General features: G+C 36.2%; 1 protein-coding gene across 3 annotated transcripts in view; it reads right to left on the bottom strand.

Moving 5' to 3' along the window:
• The window catches only part of GPSM2 (G protein signaling modulator 2), a 54,761-nt gene that overhangs the window by 8,343 nt on the left and 29,273 nt on the right, over positions 1-17,145 (bottom strand). For all 3 annotated transcript variants that reach the window (XM_027607238.2, XM_027607240.2, XM_027607239.2), the window contains 4 exons: positions 13,783-13,853; positions 10,649-10,825; positions 8,141-8,300; positions 6,698-6,915 (listed from right to left, as the gene is read on the bottom strand). In XM_027607238.2, the coding sequence (XP_027463039.2) occupies positions 6,698-6,915; positions 8,141-8,300; positions 10,649-10,825; positions 13,783-13,853 (626 nt within the window). The remainder of the gene's footprint in view (positions 1-6,697; positions 6,916-8,140; positions 8,301-10,648; positions 10,826-13,782; positions 13,854-17,145) is intronic.

Here is a 17,145-nt window from a genome sequence, read left to right as displayed (position 1 = left end):
TTCGCTTAAAGGATCCCCTTTAATATTTCTTGCAGGGCTGGTTTAGTGATCACAAATTGTTTTAGTTTCTGTTTTTTTCTGGAAGCTTTGTTATCTCTATTTTGAATGACTTCCTAGCTGGATAAAGTATTCTTGGCTACATACTTCTCATTTAGCACCCTGAATATAACATGCCAGTCCTCTCTGGCCTGCCAGGTCTGCTGCCAGTCTAATGTTTCTACTCTTTTAGGTTACAGACCTCTTGTCCCGAGCTGCTTCCAGGATTTTCTCTTTGTCTGAGATGTGCAAGCTTCACTATTATATGTTGAGGTGTTGACCTATTTTCATTGATTTTGAGGTGGGTTCTCTGTGCCTCCCGGACTTGAATGCTTGTTTCCTGCCCCAGATTAGGAAAGTTCTCAGCTATAATTTGCATGCCCCACCCCCCTTTTCTGGGATCCCAATCATTCTAATATTGTTTCACTTTCTGGTATCACTTATCTCTCGAATTCTTCCCTCATGATCCAGTAGTTGTTTATCTCTGTTTTTCTCAGCTTCTCATTCCTTGTGATTTTGTCCTCATTATCACTAATTCTCTTCTGCCTCACTTACCCTAGCAGTTAGAGCCTCCATTTTTTAATTGCATCTCACTGATAGCCTTTTTTGATTTCAACCCGATTAGATTTTAGTTACTTTATTTCTCCAGAAAGAGATTCTCTAGCATCTTCTATGCTTTTTTCAAGCCCAGCTAGTGTCTTCATAATTGTTATTCTGGACTCTAGTTCTAATGTCTTACTTATATCCATACTGACTAGGTCCTTGGTAAGTCAGTACTGCCTCTTGTTCTCTTTTGAGGTGAGTTTTTCCATCTTGTGTGGTTGCCTTTCTATTTGTAGAATTGTAGCAATTCTTTTTCTTAGATCTCTGGTTGAGTTCACAGGTGTTCAGAATGATTTGATGGATATGTAGTGGAATTCCTGGGACCAAACTGAGTTCTACTCCTCCGCCATCTTGGAAAGTTCCACCATACTGTTTTTCATAGCAGCTCCACCATTTTCTATGTCCACCTGCAGTGCACTGACAGTTCCAATTTCTCCACATCCTCACTGATGCTTGTTTTCTGGTGGGTTTTTTTTTTTTTTTTTTTTTAATGATAGCTTCCTAATGGGTGTGAGATGGTATTTCGTTGTGGTTTTGATTTGCATTTCTCTAATGATTTGTGATGTTGAGCATCCCTTCCTGTGATTATTGGCCATTTGTATATTTTCTTTGGAGAAATGTCTGTCTGGATTCTTTGGGAGGTGGGGAGTGGCAGAGAGAATCTTAAAGCAGGCTCCACGCCTAGCACAGAGCCCAACATGGGGCTCAGTATCATGACCTGAGCTGAGATCAAGAGTCAGTCGCTTAACCGACTGAGCCACCTAGGTGCCCCTGCCCGTTTCTGAAATAGTTTTTTTTGTAGTTAAGTTTTAGAGTTCTCTATGTTCTGAATTAATCCTTTATCATTTATATGATGTGCAAATATTTTCTGTGAGTTGCCTTTTTACTTTTGTAAAATTGTTTGATGTACAAAAGTTTTAAATATTCATGACATCCAGTTTGTCTATTTCTTCTTTTGTTGCCTGTGCCTTTGGTGTCATAACTGAGGAATCACTGCAGAATCCAGAATCTCGAAGCTTTCCCCTTATGTTTTCTACAGATTTTACAGTCTTAGCTCTTACATTTAGGTCTCTGATCCATTCTGAATCAGTTTTTATATATGGTATTAGGTAAGGGTCCAGCTTCATTCTTTTGCATGTAGATAGTTTTCCCAGAATCATTTGTTGATGAGAATCCTTTCCCCATTTAATAGTCATATAATTGTTGCTGAAAATCATTTGACCACATATTGGATTTATTTCTGGGCTGTCTTTCCTATTGGTGTATATGTCTGTCATTATGCCAGCACCATAATTGTTTGATTACTGTAGCTTTGTAGTAAAATTTGAAATCAGGATATGTGAGGCCTCCAACTTTGTTCTGCTTGCTCAAGATTGTTTGTTATTTGGGTTCCTGTGGAATCTCAGGGTGGAATTTTCTGTTTATGTAAAAAACCTTATTTACATTCTGATAAGGAATGCATTGAATCTATAGATTACAGTCTGGGTGGTATTGGCATTTTAACAATATTAAGTCTTATAATCCACGAACGTGAGATTTTTTTCCATTTTATTTATGAGGTTTTCATGTCTTTCAGAAATATTTTATAGTTTTCACTGTTCAAGTCTTTAACCTCCCTGGTTAAGTTCATTCTTGGGTAGCTTATTCTTTTTGACACTATTATAAGAATTGTTAATTTTCCCCCTCCCAATAACTTGTAATAACTTGTTCATCATTGTTAGTGTATCAGGAAACACAACTGATATTTGGATATTAATTTTGTATCCTGTTATTTTGCTGAATTTGTTTCTTAGTTCTGACAGGGTTTTTTTGTGGGCTTTGGTGAAATCTTTAGGGTTTTCTGTATCTAAGACTGTCATTTCTGAACAGAGATAATTTTTTTCCTTTCCAATCTGGTTTTTTTTTCTTGCCTAATTGCTCTACTAGAAGTTCCAGTATTATGTTGAATAGAGGTGGTGAAGGTGGACTCCTTGTCTTGATCTTAGAGAATAGTTTTTTCCTTTACCACTGAGTATGATGGTAGCTGTGGATATTTCATAAATCTTTTTTTTTTTAATCTACTCACATGCATGTGTGCACATGCACAGGGTGAAGGGCACAGGGAGAGGGACAAGGAGACTCCGTGCTGAGCGCAGAACCCCACATGGGGCTCGATCCCACAATACTGAGACCTGATCTGAAATCAAGTCAGACACCACAACCGACTCAGTCACCCAGGCACCCCTCATAAATGACTTTTATTATGTTGTGGTAGTTTCTTACTATTCCTAGTTTGTTGAGTGTTTTTAACATGAAAATGTGTTGAATTTTGTCAGATGCTTTTTCTTCATTTAGATGATCAAGTGTTTTTTTTCTGCTTTCATTCTATTAATGTGTATGTATTGCACTGATTGATTCCCCTATGTTGAACCATCCCTGCATTCCAGGAACAAATCCCTCCTGGGCGTGATGTATAGTCTATTTACTGGATTCTGTTTGTTAGTATTTTACTGATGATTTTTGCATCTATATTCAAAAAGGATATTGGTCTCAAGTTTTCTTGTAGTGTCTTGTCTGGCTTTGGTATCAGGACAATATTGGCCTCATAGAATGACTTAGGAATAGGAAGTATTCCCTTCTCTTCAGTTTTTTGGAAGAGTATGAGGACTGGTGTTCTTCTTTAAATGTTTGATAGAATTCACCAGTGAAGCCATCAGGTCCAGGTCTTTTCTTTGTCAGGAGATTTTTGATTACTGATATAATCTTATGGATTATGGGTCTATTTTCTATTCATGATTCAGTGTTGGACAATTTTGTGTTTCTAGTTATTTATCCATTTCTTATAGGTTATCCAACTTGTTTGCATATAATCATTCACAGTATTCTCCTAAAATTATTTTTATTTCTGTAGAATATGAGTAATGTCCCCACCTTTGTTTCTAATTTTAGTAATTTAAGGCTTTTTTTCTTAACTCTAGTTAAATGTTTACCAGTTGTATTAAATGTTTACCAGTTTTGTTAAACTTTTCTAATAACCAGCTTTAAGATTTGATTTTTTTTTTTTCCTATTTTTCTGTTCTCCATTTCCTCCCTTCTGCTAGTTTTAGGTTTAGTTCTTTTTTTTAGCCCCTTAAGCTGTGAAGTTAGGTTGTTAATTTGAGATTTTCCTTCTTACAGCTATAAATTTTCCTGAATACTGACTTCACTGCATCCCAAAGTTTTAGAATATTGTGTTATTTTCATCAGTCTCTAGGTAGTTTCTAATTTCCCTTGTGATTTCCTCTTTACCTACTGGTTAATTTACACAAATTTGTGAATTCTCCATTTTTCCTTCTGTTATTGCTTCTAACTTCATCCTTTTGTGGTCAGAGTATCTTCTATGTATGGTATCTGTCTTTTAAAATTGTTGAGACTTACTTTGTGGCCCTAACATATGGTCTGTCCTGGAGAATATCCCATGTGCACTTGAGAAGAATGTATGTTCTGTAAGAGGTAGTTAGCCTATTGTGTTGTTCAAGTTTATCATCTTCCTCGTTGTCCTGTTATTGAGGGGGGGGGGTCTTGAAACCTTCAGCTATTTTTAGAAATGTTCATTTCTCCCTTCAATTCTGTTAATTTTTGCTTCATATATGTTGATGGTCTGTTATTAGGGACGTGTCTTCAGTATTTCTTAAAGCCACTGGGATCACTGTTACTTTTCACTTCCATACTTCTCTTCTTAGATGCAGCCTAGGTTCCAAAGTCCCTTATTAAAGTAATTCCCTGGTATGTACTTCTCTCCCCCTCCATCCTATTCTGTCAAAATAGTGACCTTGATTAAATCTCTGTATCCTTAAGTACTTGGTTATACCCAAGGAAAATATACCACTCTACTGACCTGTCTTATTTCAGTGACTTATTTCAAATGAGTCCTCAGGGTAGCTCAATAATTCTATTACCAAAGAAACCATGTTCCACAATCTCCACTAATGGCCTTCTTACTTTGCTAACAAAATAAAAGCCACCAGAGAGAATTCCTACATACAACTACCTCCAAATCTGCAGACAGATACTCACTCTGCTTTCCTTCTCACCTGTGCAAAAACTTCAACTATCCCATACTGTGCTGCATCACTCGTTCCTCCGTCTACTTGATCATTTGTCGGCATACATGCAGTATTAACTCCCAAAATAAAAAAAAACCCACTATCTCCCCTTTTACACTTTTCATGTTCTCAACCCCCTCAATCCTTTGTCCCCATCATGTCACTAAAACAGTATCTTTCAAAATGACTAATCTCCATGTTGCCAAATCTAGGAGATCAGCCATCATCTTACTTGGCTTCTTAGCAGTGTTCTTAAAACACTTTCTTCATTTTGCTTCTATCACTGTCTGGGCTGACTGCTGCTTTGCTGGCTTACCTTCCTCTGTTCAGTTAGATTTTGGAATTCCCAGGGCTTAGTCTTCCTATTTCTTTATTCTTTAGATACTGTCTTTCCAAGGCTTTAATACCAGCTATATATTGATGACTCCCAAAAATCTTTTCTGTCTGGGACTCCAGATTTTTTTATATCCAATTGCCTACTCAACAGCACCACTTGAGTATCTACTTACATAACTCAAATTGCTGTATCTAAAGTAGAACTGCTTTTTCTTCCCAAACCGGTTTCTCTTCTCCATTTCAGTAAACCATACCATTCACTGACTCAGTGCAAAGCCAAAAAGATAGGAGCCCTCCTTGATTCTTATACCCTCCCATCCAGTTTATTAACAGGTCTTTCCAGTCAACCATAACTTCAAAAATATATCCCTATTCTGACTGCTTATCATCACTACTACTGCCACCACTACACTAGTCAAAGTCACCAATATCTTCTGCCTGAATTACCCATATTGGTTTTTCTAGCTGGTCTTTCTACTACACCCTTTGCCACTCCACATGCTTTCAGCAGTAGCCAGGATGATCTTTCAGACTGTTCAATGTCTTCCTATCACATTTGGAATACAAGACCTCATCATGGCCTCTGAGATACAGGCTGGTTATTTCTCCATCCTTATCTCCTACCACTCTCCCTTATCCGTTATTCACTCCATGCCAGTCGTACTGGCTACCTTGTCATTCCCTGAACCTGCTAAGCTTTTATATCCAAGAAGAGACTTGTTGTCTCTGCATGGAACACTTTAACCAAATATTCACATGGCTGACTGTTTCACCTCATGCAGATGTCTGTTCATATGCCAATCCTGAAACATCTTCCCTAACCACCAGCACCCCTGGATATCCCAACTCCTTTATCTTGCTTTAATTTTCTTTATAGCACATTATCAGTACCTGACGTAGAATATCTATACACGTGTACAGACTTATTTACTATCTATCTCTCCACACTAAAATGTAGGATCCTTTAAAAGCCAAGTATGTGTCTCAAATGTCTAGAATAGTGCGGAGAACATTATAGATGCTCAATAATTTTCTGTTGAATGAATGACAGGTAGGTAGTATATGTGTCATCACCTCATCTTTTTATGCATGAGAACACACACACAGAATTAGGCTTGGGCAGGGGAAATGTCTCTTTAGTAAAAGTAATGGTTATTTTTCTTGTGGTCCTCTTCAAGCCATTTGAGCTATTCCTTAACCATTTTGGCAAATAATTATTAAAATAACTAAAAAATGAAAGCTATCTCAATATGTGCATTACTCCTAAAGTTCTCTAAAAAGGGCCCCAGCTAGACCCTTCGCATATTAATCACTGGCTGCTCCCAATGCTTTCTCCTAACATGCTTTTCTCCCTCCTTAGAAAAGAGGGGCTTTTTTTTTTTTTTTTTTAAGAGGGGCTCTTTTCTAGGTCTCCTTTTATACCCTTCACAGTCTCCTGTCCACCGCAGCTCAGAGAGTCATCCACATCTCACCTCGCCTCACCACCCAAAATAAAATAAAAAGCCATCACAGGGATCTATATAGTGTGTGATGGACCCTTGAATAATAAGTGTGTCCCTGGTACAAAATGAGCCTTTCCCAAATTAGAATTATAATACTGACAAAGCTCCCAACAGCATCTGAGCCATACACAGACTGACACAAATATGCATACATACTTGACATTTTACAAGGATGTCAAAGAAGTCTTCATCAGGCTCTTTGTTGTCATTAGTCATCAGGTGGCCAAGGACAGACTTATTGTTGTTTTGTGTCAGACGAAGCCCTGGCAAATTACTGAAACTGGCCCTCTGGTCATCAAGACGGCGGCTCTGGGAGCTGGCAAGAAGGTCTAAAAACTCATCCGTGTTGGGGGATACCATGGAAACAGATGATGCTATGAATAGGAAAAAAATCCATAACATTACAAAAATATTTAAGCATACTTTTAATACACATATAACTCCTTTCTGCCTTGTTCAGTCCCAGCATCCACTCTGTCCCCCTGTTTTATCTCTGTCACTCAGAGTCACTGATAGGTTGGGGCCTGACTAGATGGGCAGGGAGGGAAGAATGAATCCCAGAGGACTTCAGATGATCCAGTTCGATGTTACTCAGATTTGACTGTATTTACTTTTATCTAATGCCCACTCAAAATGTAACTTTACAAGGGGCGCTGGCTCAGTCGGTTAACTGTCTGACTCTTGATCTTGGCTCAGGTCTTGATCTCACAGTCATGAGTTCAAGCCCTGTGTTGGGCTCCATGCTGGATGTGGAGCCTACTTTAAAAAAAAACTGTACTTTATAAGATCTGGAGCTAGATTTTGGAAGGTAATAAATTGTCTCAGATAATTTCTCATGTGAGGATGAATGAGACAGTGTTTTTATTCTATGCCCTGGATAGGAACCATTTAGCTAACTAAGAGATGAGTGTTGCTGATAAGTCCTAGTCTATGGCAGAGAAAGTCTTTTGGTAGCTGAAGTAGAAAATTTTAAGTAACCCATTTTAGACCTTTTTATGGCTCAGGCAGACCTTAGCTTTAGCCTTAGTCTTAGGTTCCTCTTCAGTCTGCACTGGCTTTTCAAAATCCAAATAGGAAGCGTTGGTGTTTTACATAGAATTATAAGGTATGTGTAACTTAAATTTTTTCCCCTTTTTTTTTTTTAAAGATTTATTTGACAGAGAGAGACACAGCGAGAGAGGGAACATAAGCAGGGGGAGTGGGAGAGGGAGAAGCAGGCTTCCCACTGAGCAGGGAGCCCGATGTGAGGCTCGATCCCAGGACCCCAGGATCATGACCTGAGCTGAAGGCAGACGCTTAACGACTGAGCCACCCAGGCGCCCCACTATTTTTACTTTTAGATTTTTTTCCCAGTCCCAAAGAATCTAGGGAGACAGTATGCTATAGTTAGTAGAAAGTGCGGTGGACTAAAATATAGATAAACCTAGGGAAACTGAAACAAAACTTTGTTTTGAACTGAAGAAATACCAGTATTTCCAATATACCTGGGTTCAGGCTCATTTACTGTGCTTGCTCTGATGAGATCTAAACTCTCAGAAAGAAATCACAAGAGTATCACAAGGAACTATTAAAATGGGGGTAGAAGCACAGATAACTCACTTTTTAACATCACTCTAGGGGGAGTGGAAGAAGCTGCAGTTGAAGTTGGCCCACAGCTCTGTTCTTGTAAGCAGCACCTCTGATCATCCATCCGATTGCTCTGAAATCGGCTTACCAGGTCAAAGAACCCTTCATCTCCAATAGTATCTGTACTGACTTTCTGAAATATTGAGAGAAAATCTAAATATTCCAGCATTAGCATCAGATCATCAATGGAACAATATCATGATACATACACAAAAGGTAAAGGATGAAGATTAAAAATAAAAATTGGCACTTTCATTATAAAGAATTCAAAATGGCAACCTTGGTAATAAAGTTATTTCAGTCCAACTAACAAAAAGCATTTCTAGTTATATTTTATTCTAGTTATGTATAGTTTTTAATCCTTGTATTTCCAGGGCTAAAGAAATGTACCTCAGGGCACCTGGGTGGCTCAGTCTAAGCATCTGCCTTCGGCTCAGGTCATGATCCCAGGGTCCTGGGATTGAGTCCTACATCGGGCTCCCTGCTCAGTGGGGAGTCTGCTTCTCTCTCTGCCCCTCCACCCTGCTTGTGCTCTCTCTCAAATAAGTATCTTAAAAAAAAAAATGTACCTCATATTCTGGGGAACTGCTCCAGATACTGAATGAATTACGTAAATATTAGTGATCCCAGGCTCAAAGTTCAGTTCTAAGATTCTACAACAGAATTTAAAAGTAAACTAAGAACTGTAAACTAAGAAAGAATAATTTCCAAGGTCCTTTATTAAAGATTTGGAGATACTGAAAAAATAAACTTCAAATAAATGAATATTTGGGGCAGAGGGGAACCGGTCATATTTTACTTGGAAAGCTTCAAAGCTTAAAATGACAGTTGCAGGATTTAACAAAAAAGTATTTTGTTTTTCATAATGATGTAAATATTATAGTAGAGGTACATTTATATAAAGTGTTATAGGCCTCAGGAGAAGGGCAGAACTAATTCTTAAGGGACACAGGGGGAACTGTGATATTTGAGTTGGCTCCTGAAGAATGAATTAGCATTTGCTGGGGAGATATGCTTCATACTGATTAATATGCAATTCCAAAGGTCTGTAGTACTCGGGGGATAATGAACTATAGGGGGTAGGGGAGGTGAAGAGGAAGAAGCCACCAAAACAAGGGCCTCTGTATGACATACTAACAAGTTATCCTACATGAAAAGTAAGAGCATTGGTAATAATTTTAAACAGTTCTGTACAGAAACAGAACTGGCCCCTCTGAATGGTTGCAGAGGTTAATGCAGCGAAAGTGATCAGTTCAGGCGCCTATTCCAAACATCTGGGTAAGAGCTGCAGTAGGGCCCTAAGAACTAAGACATAGTAACAGAGGTTTATTTTCAGAAGGAGGGGGTGAGGCAGATCTGAGGGATGGAAGGATTAACTGGATGTGGTTAGTGAAGGAGAGGGAGTCTAGAATGACACCTGGGTTCCTGACTTGGGGGATGGAGAACACGGCATAAATAAGGCAAACAGGAGGTGTTGAGACAGTAGTTTTTAACATGTTCAGTTTGAGGATTGGGAGGAAGTATGTACATAAACTAGTCAGATGCACTAATCACTCACAAGACCTTCCTTGGGGCAAAAACGGCTCAAATTCAAAATTCTGAACATCAAAACACAGGGAGGTTCCAGAAGTATGGACATTTTCAGTTGGGCTAAGTGGGCTTAGTTAAGACCTCAAACCTTGAACAAAGGTATGCCTTTGAGATCTGCTCTAGATCTATAAAAATATTCCTGAGCCATTTTTGTATATCCCATAATGCTTCCTTTTGTTAGTCATACATAGGTAAAAAACTAGTGATAAAAGTCAAGACAAAGGACACTACCAGGGTACAGTCATAGATGGAATGCTGAGAAGAGAACCAAGAGAAGTCCATAAAAAAAAATTAAAAGACTAACACACTTTTCAAAATCTCTCATTGAAAAATGGACTTGATAATTAGAAAAATCATCTTTGTAATTTATTTTGATTTTTATCAGAGTATAGCTTAGCTAGAGATACTCCTGATATTTATAAATATTTTAAGTTATATTTAATAACCTGATTCCTGTGGTCATCTTTCATCAAAATAGTTTTTGACTCTATTATTATTTCAGTATAAATAAATAGAAGTTGATGCTAGCAGATACTATTTTAAATGAGTATTTTAAAATCCTTGAACATCTAAATTTAATTTATTCTAACTTCTAAGCTGAAAGAAGGACAGTTCTACTGGGAGACACTGCAGTAAAATAAAAGGTAGTATTTTTGCAAATAGGGACAAACAATTACTGTCCAAAGCAGTGAAGCAACATATCCATGAATGGAGAAATTAGTTTCTAGCTTTGAAGAAGACAGAAAAGATAGGGAAATACGGAAGACTTCTTTGAATAAAAATGGCATTTTGTATCAAATGTCTTAAGTTTCCAAATATTCAGTTTCAATACAAGAATACTAAAATGTAGGTACTCAAAGCACAGCACTCAAAATCTTATTTTATACGTACTCTCTGAGAATTTGGAATTCGGTGATCAATGGAATTACTGGCATCTTGGAGAACTTTAGTGGAGGAATTAGTTTTGCATTTTTTCCCCTTCAATCTGTTGACAAAGAGCAGCTTCGCAGAAGGTTTGGCAATAAGAGGCTTTTGTTTAGCAAGAATTTCACTGTTCCAGTTCTGTACCTACAAAATTATGAACATAAATGGAAAGCAGGACATGAAAAAAACAAAGCTATCTCTGGTTTTCTATAATATTAACCTGCCATCGCCACTCATTAGTGGGTGTGTGGGGGAGGCAGCTAGATCTCTTAATAAATTCCTTTTTGCCAGTGTATTTTCAACAGCTTGTACCAAATGTATACTGTGGACTTCTCATTACCAAAACATTAAAATGATGGCTTTTAAGAACTTAAGAGTAAGAAAACAGAGTTTGCCAAAATCCCATAAAAATAAAATTTGAATGGTCAGGGAAAGAGCAAGTTTTATTCTGGGTATGAGTTAATTTGTTACAACTGGAAATTTTGGGTGTATGTAGAATTTTTAACTGTAGAAATTAACATCTAAAATTTATATAGCAGTATTAATTTTTTGGTGATATTTTTTGTTTTCATTAACTACTAAATTCTCAATAGGCAAAACACCTAATCACAATTTATATAGGACTAGACCTGGTTTAAATATACTTAACCTCTAAATAGCAGACTCAATATAACAAATATTTACTGAATGGAAAGGAAAACCTACAGTATGTATAGTAGCTATGTGACATTTGCAGCTTTAACATTTCAGTCTTAAGTGTTTGCAAGTAAGTCCAAAGGTCTATGTTATGTAATAACTGGTAATTTGATAAAACACATTTTCATAGTTACATCATGAGGCACAAATTAGAGTAAGTCCTGCCTTGAGGCTACATTACCTGAATGAGACAGGCAGCTAGTGAGTGAACCAAGCCAGCTATCTGCATCAAATGAAGCCTCACCCCCCTTACCCCGCCCCCATTCCTTTTCTCATACAGGTGATAAGGGGAAACTATTGCTAGAGTGGACTTCAGGGTCTACTGATTCGAGAAAAACTAGATGGCTCCAGATGTCAGAACATAAAACCCACCTAAATCCCAAGTGTTTCGAAATGTGAAAAATTTTAGATGTTTCCTATTTACTTATTTGGATTTCTCAACAAAAACACTGAAGAATAGGGACTGGAACAATGTCCTCAAAATTATGAAGGAAAATTATTTCCAACCAATAATTCCATAGTAAGCAGAACTACCAATCAAATGTGAGAGTAGCAAAAAGGCATTTTTCTGACATTCAGGGTCTCAAGAGCTCCCTGCAGTTGTACTCTTTCCCAAGAAGCATCTCTGACACAGACATCTTCCTTTTTTCTTTATGTATGCTTCTTTACTTTGTTGAGACTAATGAAATAATGAACTCTAATGCAACTTTATGATAAGGAAAAGAAAACAGAACTAATTCCAAACATATTTTAAAGATAAAACCTGTCATTATTTGGCTCTTGGAAAATTACAGGGTTGAATCTGGTTAGCTTCTTAATGGAATCTATGGTTAGTACCACTACAGAACTAGGCACAGGAAGCAAATTAATTTTGCTACTTATTAGTACGTTCCTACAAGAATAAGAGGCCTAAATTGACTTTAAAGTTGTTTTTTAAAAAAAATAATCTGCAGATTGGACAGCTTTGAGAACTGACAAGTTAAGAGGTAGATACTGGGGAAATCATGAAGTCCTTCAGAGTTTTTGAACAACTCTAATTGTTTGGAATAAAAGAATATTGGATATAAGTTCAAATCAATTAGATGTTAGTCTTATGAAAACTATTCCCACAAAAAAGTCAATATTAAAAAATCATGCGGGTTCTAGAGGGGAGGGGGTGGGGGGATGGGTTAGCCTGGTGATGGGTATTAAAGAGGGCACATTCTGTGTGGAGCACTGGGTGTTATGCACAAACAATGAATCATGGAACACTACATCAAAAACTAATGATGTAATGTATGGTGATTAGCATAACAATAAAAATTTAAAGTAAAAATAAATAAATAAATAAAATAGATCCTGGGAAAAAAATCATACGCTTGTTATGATAGGGCAGAAAAATGTTTAATGACATGGAAATGATATATTAACTATACATAAAATATCTGTAAATATGATAGTATTCATATGAAAATGCAAGATGAATAAATAGCACTGGGAGGTGGGATTACTGATAATTTTAATTTTCTTGTTGAAATTTTCTAAAATTATGATGAATCTATTTTATAAGAAGCATTTTATAAAATATACCATAAAAGAACAACAGCCTACTTTAACAATGTAAAATTAAGTTAAATGAAGGTATAAGAAAGCAGCCTAGATTCTTTTCTTCAAAAACCTTTTTTCAGGATGGGGGGATGGATAAAATAGGTGATGGGGATTAAAGAGTACACTTAGTGTGATGAACACTGAGTAATGTATAGAAGTACTGAATCACTATATTGTACACCTCAAACTCATAACACTATGTTAACTATACTGGAATTAAAACAAAAAACTTAATAAAAATAATAAAGACAAAAATAACCTTTTTCTAAAGTCCCTTCTGTTACTTAAAAAAAAAAAAGCCTAGACAAGATCTTGAATAAAAAGTTGTTAGTTAAGAAAATGCTTTTAAGAAGTGTAGCCAGAAAAACTAGCTTGATCATAAATATTAACCTTGTCAATTACATTGCCATTATTTAGTTGGAAAAAAAAGCTTTCTGATCTTTTAATTAAAAAAAATACATGAAATACATGTACATGTTAAAATATTCAAACAGTTCAAATTATATAAAGTAAATCTCTCCTAACTCAGACACCCAGTACTTTTCCCAGAAGCAATTGTTGTTAGCAAGTTTCTTACATATTCTTCCAGAAAGGTTTTATGCATCTACAAAGGATATATATGCATAATGCTTTTCTTATACAGATGGCAACATACTATACACATTCTTTTTGGACTGAACTTTTTTCTGATTCTTTTTAAAGGAAAATTTTAAAGTGATACCTATACAAGACAAGGTTTATTTAAACCATTTAAGTTAAAAGTTATTTAATATTTGATTATAACAGTTTAAGAAATTTAAAACATAAAAGCCGCCAACCTTTTCTGGTGTTAACTTCATAAGTTCCATGTTTTCCATACTGTGTCGGCGTCCGAACTTGGGGCGTGCACCTTTGAAAAAAAAATTAATTCAAATAAACTGGGGAGCCCTTAAGACTACAAATTCAGCATCACTAGGTTATTCAATTTTAAAGTCTGTTACACGAGCCCATATGGAAGGAGGAAACATGTACAAACATGTATTCTTTTAAGAATAATAATTTTCCATACCAACTACATAAAAATAGAATATCCACTCCCTCTAAAATGCTTTGATGTAAGGAAGTTACATTTTGGTTGGAAACTAACTTTGGTTACTAACATTACCCCTTAATTTAGAAAAGGCGTTTTATAATAACTGGTTTTATATTATCCACATAGACTTAAAAAAAAATGAGATGGACAAATCCTGTATGATCTTATAGTGGAATCTTAAAAAAAAAAACCCAAACTAGGAAAAAGAGATCAAACTTGTGGTTTACCAGAAGCAGAGGGGATTAGGGGAGTGGAACATAATCAAAAGGTACAAACTTCCAGTTATAAGGTAAAGAAGTACTAGGGATATAATGTACAACATGATGACTATAGTTAACATTGCTCTATGATACTTAGGAAACCTGCTAAGAGGGTCCTAAGAGTGTTCATCGCAAGAAGAAAATTTGTTTTCATTTCTTCTTTCTTTTCTATCTGTATGAGAAGATGGATGTTAGCTGAACCTACTGTGGTGATCATTTCACTACATATGTAAATCAAGTCATCACGCTTATACACCTTAAACTTAGTCATGTATATCAAACATTTCTCAATAAAACTGGAAAAAAAATAAAAATAAAAAAACCCACTAAAATGATTATAGTAGGAAAAAAAAACTGTAGGGCAGTTTAAGTAAGTAGAAACCTAAAGAAAAGGCTTTAGGCCTTCAATTTTGAGCTAAGAATCAAAATAACATTCTTACACTCTTTTTTTTTTAAGTGGGCTCCATGCCCAACGTAGGGCTTGAACTCATGACCTGAAATTGACAGTTGCATGCTCTACTGACCGAGCCAGCCAGGTGCCCCTGTTGTTACTCTTATCTAAGTTACTCATTTCCATTTTAAGATCACATTAGATGATAAAGTTTGATAAAAAGTTTCTCAAATTTCTTTTTAATCATTAAAATAGAGAATTTTCATACCCAGTCTTTTAAAGATTAAGCAATATTTTAAAGACATAAGGAATATATGATACCTAATACTCAGCTTAAGAAATAAACCATTATCAACACATTAACTCCTCCTCTGTGTGACTCTCCCTATAACTTGCCGCCTCCTCGTAATTTTTATTTTCATTACATATGAATAGATCTCTAAGCAATATAGCTTATAATAAATGCTCTCATACTATATATATATATATATATATATATATATATATATATAACTTGATTCCTTTGAGCAACCTTACGTTTGTGAGATTCAGCCAAGTTGCTATGTGTAGTTTAGTTTTTCATTGCCATTTTAGGACTAGGAAATTCTTTTATCTGTTCTACTGGGGACAGATTTATAGGTTGCTTCCATTTCTTTTTTTTAAATCATATAAGCAAGTACTACTACAGAGATTCTTGGAAAAATATCTTAGTGGCATGAGCAAGAGTTTCTTCCAGTTTGGGTATCAGCGGTATGTAACTTGGAGTGGAACTGCTGGTCATATGCTTAGTACATCCTCAACTTTCCCAGAATGTTGCCAGATTGTTCTTGAGAATAGACATAATTCTATCACTGTCAACACTGAGTAAGAGTTTCCATTACCCACATTTCAATACTGGTATTCTCAGACCTTTTAATTTTCAGCCTCCTAATAGGTTTCCAGTATTACCTCACTGTGGTTTTCCCTGATTAAATGAGTTAAATATCTTTTCATATATTTGTGGGCTATTTGTGTTTCTTCTGTTCATCAGGGACACGGAACTCGATCCCAGGACCCTGGGATCATGACCTGAGCGGAAGGCAGACACTTAACCAACTGAACCACCCAGGTGCTCCCAATGTTTTTCACTTTTTAACAGTGACATATATTAAGAGATACATTTGCATTACAACCCTGACTACACTTACACAAATACGTAACAAATCTTCACACAACAGTACTTACTCTTATCTATCTTGTATGATAACCCATTTGTGTGTGTGTGTGTGTGCGCACACATGCAATGATAGTTGCAACCTCTGAAACTGATTTTACAACTCATTAATATGTCAAACACACAATGTTGAAAAGATGCTACATTAGGTCCAACCCATTAATTGTGCTTGTTAAATCCTCTATTACTGATATCTGACTCCTGATATATAGCTATCAGTTAATAAGAGTTATGTTAAAATCACATTAAGACATAAATCTCAGATAAGACATAGACTCTGAAGCCAGACTGCCTAGGTTTAACTCCCATCTTTACTACCTACATAGATAACCCTTGGGAAGTCTACTTAACCTCTCCTGTCTCCACGTCCCCATCTGTAAATTAGGGATAACAGAAATTTACCTCCTAGAGATGTTAGGATTAAATGAGTTAAAACAGGAAAAGCACTTAAATCAGTGCCTGGAATAGTAAGCATTAATAATGTAAGCTATTATTTTCTTCAAATCTGCCTGATCATTTTTGTTATTCCTTTGTTTTAATTTCGTTACTTCTATAAATATTTAACCACAGTTATTTTGTATTCTGTATCTGATAATTCCAACATCTAAAAAGATCTTGGTGATCTAATTTTGCTTTTTGTTTATTGTCTTACTCATGTTGGCTTGTTTCTTTATGTGTTTGGTAATTTTGTTGTTGTGAACCTTTATAGACCTGGATCAAAGATGCTTTCCTCCAGAAAAATACCTGGTCTTCTGCCAAGTCTCCAGGAGCATTTCTAACCCAAAGTACTTCACTGGATTGGGGTTTCTTTCACTGTGCAGGTAGAATAAATCAAATTCCAAACCAGTATGTAGGCAGGCTTATGAATTCAGATTCTTAAGGAACACTCCTTTTCTCTACCCTGAGCCAACACCAGAAATAGATGTTTCCTTGCAGTTCCTTTAGCCAGCAGACTTTTCCTTGCACTGGAAATACAGCAATGAACAAAAGAGGCCAAAAAATACTTGTCTTCATGCAGCTACAATGAGCAAACGGGGAGTGGTAGGAAGTGATGTTGAAGAAGTAGGTAAGATTACACAAGGCCTTTTAACCATGGTGACAACTGAGGATTTGGTTTCTAGGTGTGATGAGAAGTCATTGGAGGGTTTTGAACTGATGAATAATATGATATGATTTACATTTTAAAAGAGCACTCTGGCTGCTGCGTGAAAAAGTCAGTGTGAGGGATCAAGAATGGAAGCAAGA

Source organism: Zalophus californianus, chromosome 4 (assembly GCF_009762305.2).
Source record: "Zalophus californianus isolate mZalCal1 chromosome 4, mZalCal1.pri.v2, whole genome shotgun sequence".
NCBI classification, from domain to species: Eukaryota; Metazoa; Chordata; class Mammalia; order Carnivora; family Otariidae; genus Zalophus; species Zalophus californianus.
Note: the sequence above shows the minus strand (reverse complement) of the source record. Positions and strands in the feature narration are given on the sequence as shown.